Source organism: Cetorhinus maximus, chromosome 16 (genome assembly GCF_964194155.1).
Source record: "Cetorhinus maximus chromosome 16, sCetMax3.hap1.1, whole genome shotgun sequence".
In the NCBI taxonomy this organism is placed as follows: domain Eukaryota; kingdom Metazoa; phylum Chordata; class Chondrichthyes; order Lamniformes; family Cetorhinidae; genus Cetorhinus; species Cetorhinus maximus.
Window position 1 is genome coordinate 75,908,438 of NC_135894.1, and position 14,151 is coordinate 75,922,588.

At 40.4% G+C, this 14,151-nt stretch overlaps 2 protein-coding genes across 11 annotated transcripts in view; one reads left to right on the forward strand and one right to left on the reverse strand.

Moving 5' to 3' along the window:
* Positions 1–14,151, reverse strand: part of cmss1 (cms1 ribosomal small subunit homolog) — a 330,497-nt gene that overhangs the window by 66,323 nt on the left and 250,023 nt on the right. The gene's annotated exons all lie outside the window — the stretch shown is intronic.
* filip1l (filamin A interacting protein 1-like) overlaps positions 1–14,151 on the forward strand; it is a 257,274-nt gene that overhangs the window by 13,408 nt on the left and 229,715 nt on the right. For 3 of the 4 annotated variants that reach the window (XR_013579190.1, XM_078560102.1, XM_078560104.1), the window contains exon 1: positions 11,185–11,202. The exons of the other annotated variant lie outside the window; for it this stretch is intronic. Coding sequence is in view for 2 of the 3 variants with exons in the window: in XM_078560102.1 (XP_078416228.1) it covers positions 11,200–11,202 (3 nt within the window). In the remaining variant the exon portion in view is untranslated. Of the gene's footprint in view, positions 1–11,184; positions 11,203–14,151 lie in introns of those variants that run through there. 4 annotated transcript variants of the gene reach the window in all.

Consider the following 14,151-nt stretch of genomic DNA (forward strand, 5'->3'; position numbering starts at 1 on the left):
CGCCAGGGTTTGCTTTTCGGGCTCCCCGTGTGGCAACTGCCACTAGTTGAATACCAGCAGCAGCTGGTTGAGGCCCTTAAGTGGGCAATGGCAGTGGAGTGGGAAGCCTGTCCATGAGCCTTCCTGCCTTGGACTTAATCAGGGCAGTGGCGAGAAGGTGGTGGGGTCCCCACCTGGCACCCTCCCACTTGATTAAATGCCCCCCTCGCCTCCAAACTTGGCTCAGGGGAGGGCATTAAATTCTGCCTGTCTTCCAATCTCAAACCAACGCTCCAGCACCCTCATCCCCTCTCAGGTACTATCGAGCTCAAGGAGTTTTCAATCTAAGCTATATTGCCAAACGTTGGTATTGAGTATCTGAGTACTTTCCCACCAGGAAGCAAAAATTTGACAGCCAACTTAATAGATGCCTTCAGAAAGGTATGGAAGAAGCCCATCTTTCTGTGGTCACAATGATGCATATGAGAAGGGGGGGGGGCGGTTCAAACAATATAGGCCAATTACAGACTCAGGACTTGGAATACGGAGGATTACTATTTGCCATCAACTTTCACTGACAACTGAAAAATTAATATTAAGCAGTATTTGATCTTGAATCATCATGAAAGTAGAAGACCAAGAACCTCCTTTCAGTTACCTCTTAATTATTTAACCACCAGTTCTCCCATGGTTTGTTCATTGCCCTTCTTTTATAATAATTGACAGGAGATTGTGCCAGGAAAAGTGTTTCAAGGAGGAAGTGCGTCGTTTACACCAGCTTAAACATGTGACTTTGAGGATCTCCGGTTATTCTGTTTATCCTGAATTTGATGTTTTACGTTCTGCATAGTATTATTATTAAGGAATTATTACTATAGGGAAATCCTGGGACCACTGCATAGGAAACTGGAGTCTTGCACTGCTGGAATGAGATCTTAGGATCGAGTAATAATTTGAGAGAGGAATCAGGATTTGCAGCCAATGGGGCAGGGTCTACCACTGTCTCCTAATTCATCTGCTGTTTGATCCATATGTGGTATATTTGTAATGAAGAAAAACCACTGGTGAACCTGTTGAACTATTCTAGGAAAGTGAAAGACGCATTTCAGTTTGCTGAGAAAACGGAATCAGTCTCTAAAGGTGAGATTAATGTAAATGCCTTATCCATTCATGTGAATGCTCTTGCATAACACATATCTAGTTTCTGAAGCTATCATCATCAGGATGCATTGAACCCCTTCTCCCAGAATCAATCTATTTATACACGCAAAGAAACTCCAAGTTTAGAAACCGTTACTTTGAAAAACTCTTGTGATGGCTTTCGATATGACAACTGTGGTATATCTTTTTCATTTTAATCTTCTTTCCACATCACAGACAGCTACTGGGCAACAGTTCATTAGGTAAACATAACAAAACAGCATTTCTTGGCACAAGAACTTTGTCTAATATAGCATACAGCGACAAAATGTTCTTTTTCTCTTTAGGATTTGACAGCCCTAAGTATAGCAGTGGAAAACTGCAAAGGTTGCAAGCAAAACGTCATTGAACTCACAGCACTTAGCTAGCCTATTCACATGTGGTTATAATCCAAATCAAATCTTTTAAAAGAGTCTAGAAGGTGCCATTTTCAACTAGTCCCAAGATCTATGGCAATACCTGCAATTATGTTATAAGGCATATACTTAATACAGGTAATGAATAAATGAAAAGTAAGCTTACATTTCTTTTAGCTCTATTTTGCAATATTCAGCAGTATAAAGGCGAAGAGGGGCTGCAGAAACCCACCCCCCTACCACTCCCCCTGCCACAGACGGCATCCCCTTCCTAATATAAAGAAATGGAAAAAAGATACTTGCATTAGTGCAAAGAAAGTTTGAAAGAAGAACATGTAATTTTACAAACAAAAAGCCTATACATTACTATGATGGAATAGGATTGTCCAGCTAAAAGCATGTCTATATTAGAAGCAAATTGAAAGTTTTACTTAAAATTTAGTGCCTTGCCTTGCCTGACCACAGGATGTCCCAAAGTGCTTTACAGCAAAATATTTTATTTTCAAGGGTAGTCACTGTTGTAGGAAACGTGGCAGCCAGTTTGCACACAGCAAGCTCCCATAGTGATAATGGTCAGGTAATCTCTTTTTATGATCTGATTGCGGGGCATACATTTTTACAGGACAATGGGAATATCGCCCTGCTCTTCTTCAAAATAGTGCCATAGAGTCTTTTACATCCCCGAGGCGGCGGTTTAATGTGTCATCTGAAATTTGGCACCTCCAACAGTGCAGCACTCCCTCAGTACTGCACTGGAGCATGCACCTTGATTTTTGTGCCTATTTCCTGGGGTGGGAACCACAACCTCTGACTAAGAGGTGAGGGAGCTATCAACTGTGCCATGAATGACATTGACAGATGAATAGAGAATAAAATTTGTAACTCAAATTCAGCTGAATTTTCCTTCTATATAACGTTGCGACAATTTTCCACACTCCGTCCTTGCAACTGTCATCAAGTGAGGCTTAAAATTCAAGTTAGGCAAGCTTCCATTTTTCTTAATGCTTAACCTATGATTACCTCATTAACCATACATCAAGGTCTATGTGTTGATCCCAAGAAGCCTAATAAACAGTAGGTGCCAATGATTTTTCTGCAGTCCCTCATGAAAATGTAACTCCTTTATTCAAGAAGGGAGGGGGACAGAAAGCAGGAAACTATAGGCCAGTTGGTCTAACATCCGTCATAGGGAAAATGTTAGAAGCAAATATTAAAGATGTTATAGCAGGCTACTTAGAAAAATTCAATGCAATCAGGCTGAGTCAACATGGTTTTATAGAAGGGAAATCATTTTTAACCAATTTATTGGAGTTCTTTGAAGGAGTCACATGTGCTGTGGATAAAGGGTGTTAAGATGTGGCAGATGATGTGGGCCAGGCAGACCAAATCCACAAGGGAAACTTGGTCACACTATCACAATGGTTTGCAATTTGTGTTTATTATGAGATGATGTGTGCACTGAATTCAGAAGCAATGAGTCCACTAAGACCTTTAGAGATTTTAAAAATTAAACTAAAATATTTATTAACAAAAGAAAAGATTTCAAGCACGTACATAAGATACAATTATTTACTACTATAGCAAATCCTAAAATTCCTAATTAACCTGACTCCCAGTTACACACCCACTTTAAGGCAACAGTCCAAAATAAGTTTTAGATTTTATAATAAAACCAGCAAATTAGCACAATACCCACTTGACAGTGGAATTCCAAATGGCTTTCTCCAACTTTAATTACTGGACACAGCAGACTTATGCACAAGTTACTGGAGGCTTCTTGAAGGCTGTTTCACACACTCCTGTTAAATCTTACATGGCCCCCACCACATAGCCTTTCATTCTCCTTTATATATGTTTCTCTCTCTTTAATATGTAAATTCCATTGTTCCATATGTCTTTGGAACTGTACCTTTCCCATAATATAAAACTTTCATGTTGCCAAAATTGTCAATAACCTTTGGGAAAAATAAACACACAACTTAGCCTTGCTCATCCAAACAATCCCTTCACTTATCTAAAGACGCAAATTCCCTTCACACCTTACATGCTAAGACAGCATCCATGTTTACTCATTAGCATTTCAAGTACATGTCTACACGTAGCTTCTTTTGATAATGTCAAGCTTGCAGTCTACCTGACTCCAAATGTAATTAAATCACACAGTTGGAATCATCTACACTCACACCCATAAACCTACTTTACAAAAAAAACAGAAAAATATTATGAAAATTATATTTATTATGTAATCATAACAAGGGGAACTGGTGGATGTACTGTACTTAAATTTCCTGAAGGCATTTGATAAAGTACCATATCAAAGGTTATTGCAGAAAATAAAAGCTCATGGTGTAGTGGGTAACATATTGGCATGGATAGAAGACATACAGGAAGCAGAGAGTTGGCATAAATGGGTCTGTTTCTGGCTGGTAGGATGTGACGAGTGGTGTGCCACAGGGATCAGTGCTGGGGCCTCAAATTTTTACAATTTATATAAATGACTTGGATGAAGGGACCGAAGAATGGAGGCTAAATTTGCTGATGACACAAAGATAGGTAGGAAAGTAAATTGTGAAGGCGACGTAAGAGGCTACAAAGTGACATAGATAGGTTCAGTGAGTGGGCAAAGATCTGGCAAATGTGGGCAAATGTGAAATCGTTCATTTTGGCATGAAGAATAAAAAGAAGCTTATTATCTAAATGGTGAGAGATTGCAGAGCTCTGAGATTCAGAGAGATTTGTGTGCATGAATCACAAAAGGTAGTGTGCAGGTACAGCAGGTAATTAGGAAAGTTAATAGAATGTTATCATTTATTGTGAGGGGAATTGATTACAAAAGGAGGGAGGTTATGCTTCAGTTGTACAGGGCACTGATGAGACCATATCTGAAGTATTGTGTACAGTAGTGGTGTCTTAATTTAAAGAAAGATGTAAATGTGTTAGAAGTAGTTCAAAGAAGGTTTACTTGACTAATACCAGGAATGGGCGGATTGTCTTGTGAGGGAAGGCTGGACAGGTTAGGCTTGTATCCACTGGAATTTAGAAGAGTAAGAGGCGACTTGATTGAATCCTTTAAGATCCTGAGGGGTCTTGACAGGGTGGATGTGGAGAGGATGTTTCCTCTTGTGGGAGAATCTAGAACAAGGGGTCACTGTTTAAAAATAAGGGGTCACTCATTTAAGACAGAGATGAGGAGAAATTTTTTCTCTGAGGTTTGAATGTCTTTGGAACTCTCTTCCTCAAAAGGCGGTGGAAGCAGAGTCTTTGAATATTTTTAAGGCAGAGCTAGATAGATTCTTCATCAACAAGTGGGTGAAAGGTTATTGGAGGTAGGCAGGAATGTGTGGTTGAGGTTACATTCAAATCAGCCATGACCTTATTGAATGGTGGAGCAGGCTCGAGGGGCCAAGTGGCCAACTCCTGCTCCTAATTCGTATGTTTGTATGTCCTCCTGCACCATCTCTCCGGCCCCATATTCATCAGCTCCATCTTCCCATTTCTGCATTCACTAGCATGTGGCACCAAGAGTTTATTTTTAATTCTTTAAAGGGATGTGGGCATCGCTGGCTAGGCCAGCATTTATTGCCCATCCCTAACTGCCCTTTGAGAAGGTGGTGGTGAGCTGCCTTTTTGCACCGCTGCAGTCCATGTGGTGTAGGTACACCCACAGTGCTGTTAGGGAGTCCCAGGATTTTGACCCAGTGACAGTGAAGGAACAGCGATATAGTTCCAAGTCAGGTTGGCTTGTGGCTTGGAGGGAACTCACAGGTGGTGGTGTTCCCATACATCTGCTGCCCTTATCCTTCTAGCAGTCGTGGGTTTGGAAGGTGCTTCTAAGGAGCCTTGATGAGTTCCTGCAGTATCTTGTAGATGGTACATACTGCTGCCACTGTGCATTGGTGGTGGAGGGAGTGGATGTTGCACTTGGTGGATGGGGTGCTAATCAAGTGGGCTGCTTTGTCCTGGATGGTATCGTGCTTCTTGTGTGTTGTTGGAGCTACACTCAACCAGGCAAGTGGAGAATATTCCATCACACTCCTGACTTGTGCCTTGTAGATAGTGGATTTCAATAATAGAAAACATTGTTAAATAAATCACCAGTTACATCATAAAATTGTATTTCACAGCTAAATACAATTGTAGAGCAGTTTCCTGAGGCATGATTCGTTTTACTTGCCATTGCGCAAAAAAATACGTTAAAATTATATATTCTTCCACAAACCTATTTAGATCTCTAAATGCCCAGACCTGTTGCTGTGAATACTGGTGAGAGTAGGCAGAGCCAAGTCCACAGCACCATGGATGGCTCAGCTTGACAGGAGGGAGGAAGAAGAGTGGAAGAGCAATAGTGGTAGGGGATTCGATAGTGAGGGGACACCATACAAACAGCTGGCATTTTAATAAACACCCATCCCTTGGGGGAGTTGAATGTAAATTACTGTACAGCATTGCTCTAGTCTCTTCAAACAAGATTACTCCAATTTTACCGAAAGCTTAAGACTCCAGAGTCAGATTTTTCAACAGACCTCAAGCAAAGACAGATTAGCATTCAGATGAATGAGTGATAACTGATTTGACTGTTGACAGCAGCTCCAATTATGAATAATTTGAAACATAAGATATTTTATTATTAATTTTAATATAATCTACATGTACACAAGTTTGGTAAACAACTAAAGTTTGTTACAATATAAGTTATGAGGTGGAAACTTCCTGCTGTACTGCTTCAGCAATTGAAGCACAGAATCTGAGAAAATAGAGAAAGTGTGATTTGAAATATTGGCGCCCCGATTCTAAAAATCTACTTATTTAAATGTCACTCAGAACAGAGTATAAATCTCTATTTTTGGAGCATTGTGCTTAAAGGAATAAAAAACTATTTGCAATGGTTCAATTTTTATTTCTATCTCAAATATGACAACATGTGGATACCTTGACTGCCACAATCAAATTAATAATGAATGGTTCTCTCTTTGTCTAAGTAATTTTGTAGGAATGCATTGATAAGTAAATCAATCTTTTCTTTTTAATCCATTTATGGATGTTGGTGTCACTGACAATGCAAGCATTTACCGGCCGTGAAAAGCAGAGCCACCTTCATGAATATGCCTGGATGGTTTGCTAGGCCATTTCAGAGGACAGTTAATGGTCAACCACGTTGCTATGAGGCTGGAGTCAGACTAGGTAAGGATGGGACGTTTCCTTCCCCAAAGGGCATTAGTGAACTCAGCGGGTCTTTATGACAATGCAACTGTGGGCAGCTGATTGGGAGACTCCACAAAGATCCCCCGCTGACCCCCGGAAAGTGTCGGAGGCATAGAAGTTGAGGGCCACCGTGACCTTCAGCGCCACTGGTTTGGGGTGTCCACCCACACATTTGGAGCTGCTCTTAGGGCCGATCCTTTGACAGATGGAGGTTACTGTCTCCCTAAAGAGACGGAGCCTCCGTTGGCATGGCAACTCAGATATATTGAGGTAGCTGCATCGCTGCCTGTAAACCCTGGCAGAAAGATAGTGGCATCTTCTACAGCCCCTTCCGCCTTGGACTTCCTATTGGCCTTGCTCCCCTCCTGCCACAGGTCATTCCCCTGGAAGCTGAATAGGGACAACTGGCCTCCTCCCCTTCTGACGCTCTCCTCAGAGGAGGTGCCTCCAGTGGAGACCACAATCCCCATTAGGGTAAGGGAAGGCCGACTGATACCTGGGAGGCCCCATGCGGTGTGACTCCTCCAGGGGCCTGGAAAACAACACTGAGTCCTGAGCTGAAGCCTCTAAATTCTCTGAATGCAGCTCTGAAGTGAGATGAAGCTGTTCTGTTCACAGAAGCAACCATCAGCAAGTAATATCCCGCAGTCCTCACTAATCACTTTGACAAGGCCACTGACCCCTCTTATCCTGCTCATGGATGAGGTTTTGCAAATTGTGGCCTGCACGCCTGTCCGTTTTGTCCGTGTGATGGCCTAAAAATTGCACGGGCTACATAAAGTCAGAGATAGTTGGTGTCTCAAGGGCCTTAATTAATGGTGGGCGCACCTCTGTCTCCATCATGCACCCACCTAGCAAAATATCGCAAGTGTGCATGTTGATGTCGGCACTCTTGGCCGACGTCCACATGCTTTATTTAACGCTTGAGCATGTTGGGCACGCACCCGCCCACCAAGCTAAAAATTCTGCCCCTATGTATTGATAGTTACAGTGAAACCCGTTTGCAACAATGATGGAACAAGACCAAAGTTCCCTCTAAGCACAATCCGCAACGTATCGTTCAGTAAACCAAATTGGCTTTGCACAACCAGTGTTTACTTTAATAAAAGCAAAGTGCTGGAAATACTCAGCAGGTCTGGCAGCATCTAGGGAGACAGAAACAGAGTTAACATTTTGAGTCGAATATGAGTCATCTTCAGAATTACTTCTTCTGAAGTAAGGAGGGATAGAGAAAATGGGGAACTACAGACCTGTTAGCTTGACATCAGTAGTAGGGAAAATGCTAGAATCTATTATAAAGGATGTGATAACTGGACACTTAGAAAATAACAGTAGGATTGGGCAGAGTCAACATGGATTTAACATGTTGACAAACCTGTTAAGAGTTTTTTTGAGGATGTAACTAGCAGAATAGAGAAAGGGGCACCAGCGGATGTGGCATATTTGGATTTTCAAAAGGCTTTCGATTAGGTACCTCACAGGAGGTTAGTAAGCAATGTTAGAGCACATGGGATAGGGGGTAATATATTGGCTTGGATTGACAATTTGTTAACTGACTGAAAACAGGGAGTAGGAATAAACAGGTCATTCTCATGTTGGCAGGCTGTGACTAGTGGGGTGCCGCAAGGATCAGTGCTTGGATATGGGACCAAATGTAATGTTTCCAAGCTTTGCTAATGACAAAACTAGATGCAGCAAGACTTCTTTACTTCTGTACTCAAATCCTCTTGTAATAGAGGCCTTCATACCATTTGCCTTCCAAATTGCTTGCTGCGCCTGCATGTTAGCTTTCACTGACTTATGAACAAGGACACGCAGTGTGTGTCATATCATAACTCTAAATTACATTAACAGGCCTGTGCTAAAAATCTTTATGGGTTGGATGATAACAGACATGATGAAGAGAGGACTATGGCAAGATAAAGATCCAGCTTTCAGCAAATGGCTGTTGCTTGATTACGAACCCGACATTTCTCCCATACCAATTCAAAGTATTTATCAGGATAAATACACATGTCCTGATAATTCACACTACAGGCAAGGGCAGCAGATAGATGGGAACGCCACCACCTGAAAGTTCCCCTCAAAGCCACTCACCATCCTGACTTGGAAATATATCGCCGTTCCTTCACTGTCGCTGGGTCAAAATCCTGGAATTCCCTTCCTAACAGCACTGTGGGTGTACCTACACCACATGGACTGCAGCAGTTCAAGGAGGCAGCTCACCACCAACTTCTCAAGGGCAACTAGGGATGGGCAATAAATGCTGGCCCAGCCAGCGAAGCCCACATCCCGTGAATGAATTTTTAAAAAATTGATTACTATCTATCATCAGGGTTAATAGGTCAGCATGCCCTCAAGATTCCCAAGAATCAATATAAAAAGAAATGTGGGCACTTTTTAGCAAGTCAATAGATTTCCTAAAATTTGAACTCGGACCTGTAGGTTAGAATCAACATCTGCATGTTGTTTACACATGGACTGTTGTCCCCACCAAGTCCCACTCCAGGATTTGAGCGCAACAATCTAGGCTGACACTCCAATGCAGTACTGAGAGAGTGCTACACTTTCAGAGGTGCTGTCTTTTGGATGAGGTGTTAAACTGAGACCTTGTCTGCCCTCTCAGTTGGATGTAAACAATCCCATGGAACTATTTCAAAGAAGAGCAGGGAAGTTTTCCCCGGCAACCCAGGCAATATTTATCCCTCAATCATCATAAAAAAACACAGGCAATCTGATCATTGTCACATTGTTGGTTGTGGGAGCTTATTGTGTGAAAATTGGTTGCTGCATTTCCTAAATTACAATAGAGGCAGTGGCAACGTGGAAACAAAATTGGCTGAATGATAGGAAACAGAGAGTAGTGGTTAATGGATGTTTTTCGGACTGGAGGAAGGTTTGTAATGAAGTTCCCCAGGGGTCAGTGTTCTGATATATACTAATGGCCTAGACCTTGGTGTACAGGGCACAATTTCAAAAGTTGCAAATGATGCAAAACTTGAGAGGATTGTGGACTGTGAGGAGGATAGTGTAGAACTTCAAAAGGACATAGACAGGTTGGTGGAATGGGTGAACAATTGGCAGATAAAATTCAGTTCACATAATTATGAATTGATTCATTTTGCTAGGAAGAACATGGAGAGGCAATATAAAATGAAGGATACAATTCTAAAGGGGGTGCAGAAGCAGAGGGACCTGGGTGTATATGCGCATAAGCCATTGAAGGTGGCAGGACAGGTTGAGAGATCTTATTAAATGGCAGAGCAAGCTCGAGAGGCTGAATGGCCTACTCCTGCTCCTTGTTCATATGAGAGAGGAGTTAGTAAAGTATACAGTATCCTATGTTTTATTAATAGGGGCATAGAGTACAAGAGGAAGAAGGTTATATTGAAATAAAAACAGAAAATGCTGGAACAACTCAGCAGGTCTGACAGCATCTGTGGAGAAAAAAACAGGGTTAACGTTTTGAGTCCATATGACTTCTTCTGAGCTAAAGAGTAGAAATGTGATGGAATTTATATCATTTAAGGGGTCTGTGGGGTGTGTGTTTGTGTGTGTGTATATGTGTGGGTGGTGCTTGTATGTGAGAGTGGGAGAAGGTCATGTGCGCGGTTGCCAAGTGCATGTGGGAGGAGTGTGTGTGTGTGTGTGTGTGTGTGTCTTCCCATGACATCTTTGTCAATCTCTCCATAGCTCCCACCTATCGCTGACCATCTATCCTGCTTTACCTGTTCCACCTGCCTTAAACAGTATAAATTCCATCACATCTCTACTTCTCTTTAGCTCTGAAGAAGAGTCATATGGACTCGAAACGTTAAGTCTGTTTCTCTTTCCACAGATGCTGTCAGGCTTGCTGAGATTTTCCAGCATTTTCTGTTTTTATTTCAGATTTCTAGTATCTGCAGTATTTTGCTTTTATCTTAGAGGTTATATTGAGCTTGTATAGGACAATAGTTCGGCCTCAGCTGAAGTATTGCATATAGTTCTGGGTGCCACACTTTAGGAAATATGTGAAGGCTTTGGACAGGGTGCAGAAAAGATTCATGAGAATGGTACCAGGGATGAGGAACTTCAGTTACAAAGAAGATTGGAGAAGTTGGGAATATTTTCTTTGGAGAAGGTCGAGAGCAGATTTGATAGAGGTTTTCAAAATCAGGAGGGGTCTGGACAGAGTAGATAGGGGAAAATTGTTTCTACTCATGAAGGGATCAAAAACAAGAGGGCAGAGATTTAAGATAATTGGCAAAAAAAGCAATGACGACCAGAAGAAAAACTGTTTCACGCAGCAAGTATTTAGGATCTTGAATGCAGTGCTTGAGAGTGTGGTGGATATGGGTGCAATTGAGGCATTCAAAAGAGAATTAGATTGTTATCTGAACAGGAAGAATGTGCAGAATTACAGGGAGAAGACAGGGGAATGGCATGAGGTGAACTGCTCATTTGGAGAGCCAGTGCAGACATAATGGTAGGAATGGTCTTCTTCTGTGCTGTAAATATTCTGTGATTCTGTGAATTCTGTGATTCTCTTCAATACAAATAGACTAGAAAGCTTGTGAACTCTGAGATATATTGCAGATATTAGGTTAAGACATTCTCCACCTTGATACTTGTTTGATTAATTCCAGTTTCTTTCTCTTCTTCAAAAAAAAATCAGAACTACTTTTGAAAAGACATGTGAAACAAGTGCTTTTGAGAAGGAATAACAAATCCTATGAGTTAACATTCTTGTGCCATTTTTCTTTCCAAAATGGCACTCTTAGGTCATTTGTGATTTTCTTTCAGCATTTCCCTTTTCTAGGTTATTTGTACTTCTGTAATTATTTCCTCCTGAATATTTTTCTTTTGTAGTTATTACGCTATTAACTCTGACACTAATTCAACTTCAAGAATGAGAGCTGGAAAACATTCTCTGCTGAAAACATTACTCACTGCACTGCAGTTGGAGCCTGGGAATTCAGACAGCTACTCTGAATTATGTGGAATCAACTGTGATCTAATACTATTCAACCTTGAGCTTTTATTGGAGAGGAAGGGGAAATATTGATGTGTACATACATACATTAAGAACATGGCACTGTATTCTGTACTCTGCACCCAAAAGAGTAGATGGACAATCTGATTCAAATATCATTAACTGGATTTTAGAAAGCACTTGTGAAATGCTGACAGCAGTTATCTTTCTTTTGTTCCCTCCTAACACTGGTGTTGTTGCTTTATTAGACAGGTTCCTTGATGGGCAAAAACACTAAACAAAATTATTCTGGGCTTTTCAACCCATTTAAACAGCCACTTTCTAAGCCTAAAATTTTACTCAGCTATGATTCTGAACTAAACCAACTTTCCTATGTCATGCATGTGCATAATGGCCTGCAGTAAAATTCAGGCAATTTAACTTTTCCTCCTTACCCATCCAGTACAAAAGTGCTTACATGTTCTTCTTTGATGTAATATTTGCATTAATTTTTATGGTGTTGCATAGGTTTTCAATCTGGACCCGAAAACCTTAGAATTTTGGACATTAATAAATCCAAACATTTTATCGAAGCATTGTCACTGTCACAATATTCAATTCCTGCCACTAGATGTAGCTAGAATACTATTTAAAATACAAGCCAAAAAACTTAGAAATTAGAAATACTTTTTAAAATGCTAGAAATACACAGCAAGTCTGACAAAATCTGAAAAGTGAAAGTTTAAGTTAATATTCCAAGTGTATTCCCTTTAACAGATTAGTACTCAGTTGTGACAAAGGTTCTAAACTTGAAATATTAAGCTACAAGTTCAGACACCAATGACGCCACTGTGTATTTCTAACATTTTTGAGTTTGATTACAAACTATAGATCATATTACTTTGTGAAATTAGAAATAATTTGCCATCAAGATTTTTATATTCCCAGTAAAAAAAAGGAACTGTCAATTTTCTATATATTACAGAGTTTACAGTACTTCACGTTATGTCAATAGTCATTCTGGTAGGACTTTTGAGTATGGTATAGATGACGACCCAGGGTTGCCTACAGGGGTTATAAAAATGATGTTGAAAATAATAAAGTGATCAACTGCAAAGCTAAGATGATAAACAAACCAACTTCAGTGGAAGCTCTATCTCATGTGTTATAACCAACTGACCCTAATCCAAAGTGACTGCTCTTTTGGCTCAATGATAACAGCTGAAAAAGGCTGAGCTTCAACCAATTTAACTTGATAGAAGCACAGACATTGATGGTAAGGCCACAAATTTCTCCTTGGCACCAATGGCTAAATGCAGCAAAAAAAAAATTATACAGATAAACATCAAGTATATTTTTAAATCCTACTTGAATCGTAACTACTAGGCTCAACTGTAATTTAAATCAAAACCAGCTGAGCAGATTTTCTTTTATGGAAAAGGCAGCAATACAAACTATTTCTATTGGGCCATCAAATTAATGAAATATTTTCTGCTGGTCTGGAAACCAAAGGAACAGATTCTAAAACTCAGAACAAGTTCCTTCCTAGTTTTCACTGTTTAACATCTAAGAAAATTTTGACTGCTACAAATTTCCATTCCTATAGTTACAATACTTAGCACCAAACTAAGAAATTTATTGTGAAGTATCAGGAAAATATGAAATGTAATGGTTGACCTATTTTGCCATTAAAGAGTAGGCGCATCAATCACAGCTTAGCAATTTCCACTAATAAAAGTTACCATCAAGGAGATGTGCGACAATAGCGCAATCCCTCTCATTCATTCCTTTGCACAAAAAACATTACTGACTTATCCTGAGTTCATGTTTAAAAGATCACAGCTGCAATTTTTTTAATCTGGCAAGTGAGAAAGTTCAGAAGTTCACCTAGTGATTGCTTTGATGACATGTTCCTGATCTCTATACGTTAAGAAGTAACGTGAAATTCTAAACGAAAAGGGATACAGTAATTCTGGACACCTCTCCTCACTCTCGGTGCTAATTCTAAATTCAAGAATGCCACAGGCAGAGGCAAGGAAACAGTTCACTACCTTGTCTGCTCCACCTGTGTCCAATTAAGGAAAGAAAGGACTTTGTGATTATATAGAACTTTCATGACCTCAGGATGTCCCAAAATGCTTTGAAGCCAATTAAGTACTTTCGAAGTGTACTCACTGACGTAATGTAGGGAAATCAGAATTATGATGAAACAAAAGGAAAGAAGAAAAACAAATTCTGAATATAGGATTTCTGGGTTATTAGGTAACCAACTCAGTCACATATTCAAGAGATCATAGAGGAGCAGCTCAGGTACTTTTCAGTGGTAGTGAAGATCAGAGCAGTGACTCATCCCCAGCAAAGAGAGAACAAAAATAAATGATTTAATAACCCAAGGCTCTCTAGCCTTGAAGTGAAACATCTCAAGCAGAGCCTTTTAGGAGTCCATTAAAGTGAACAGAACAA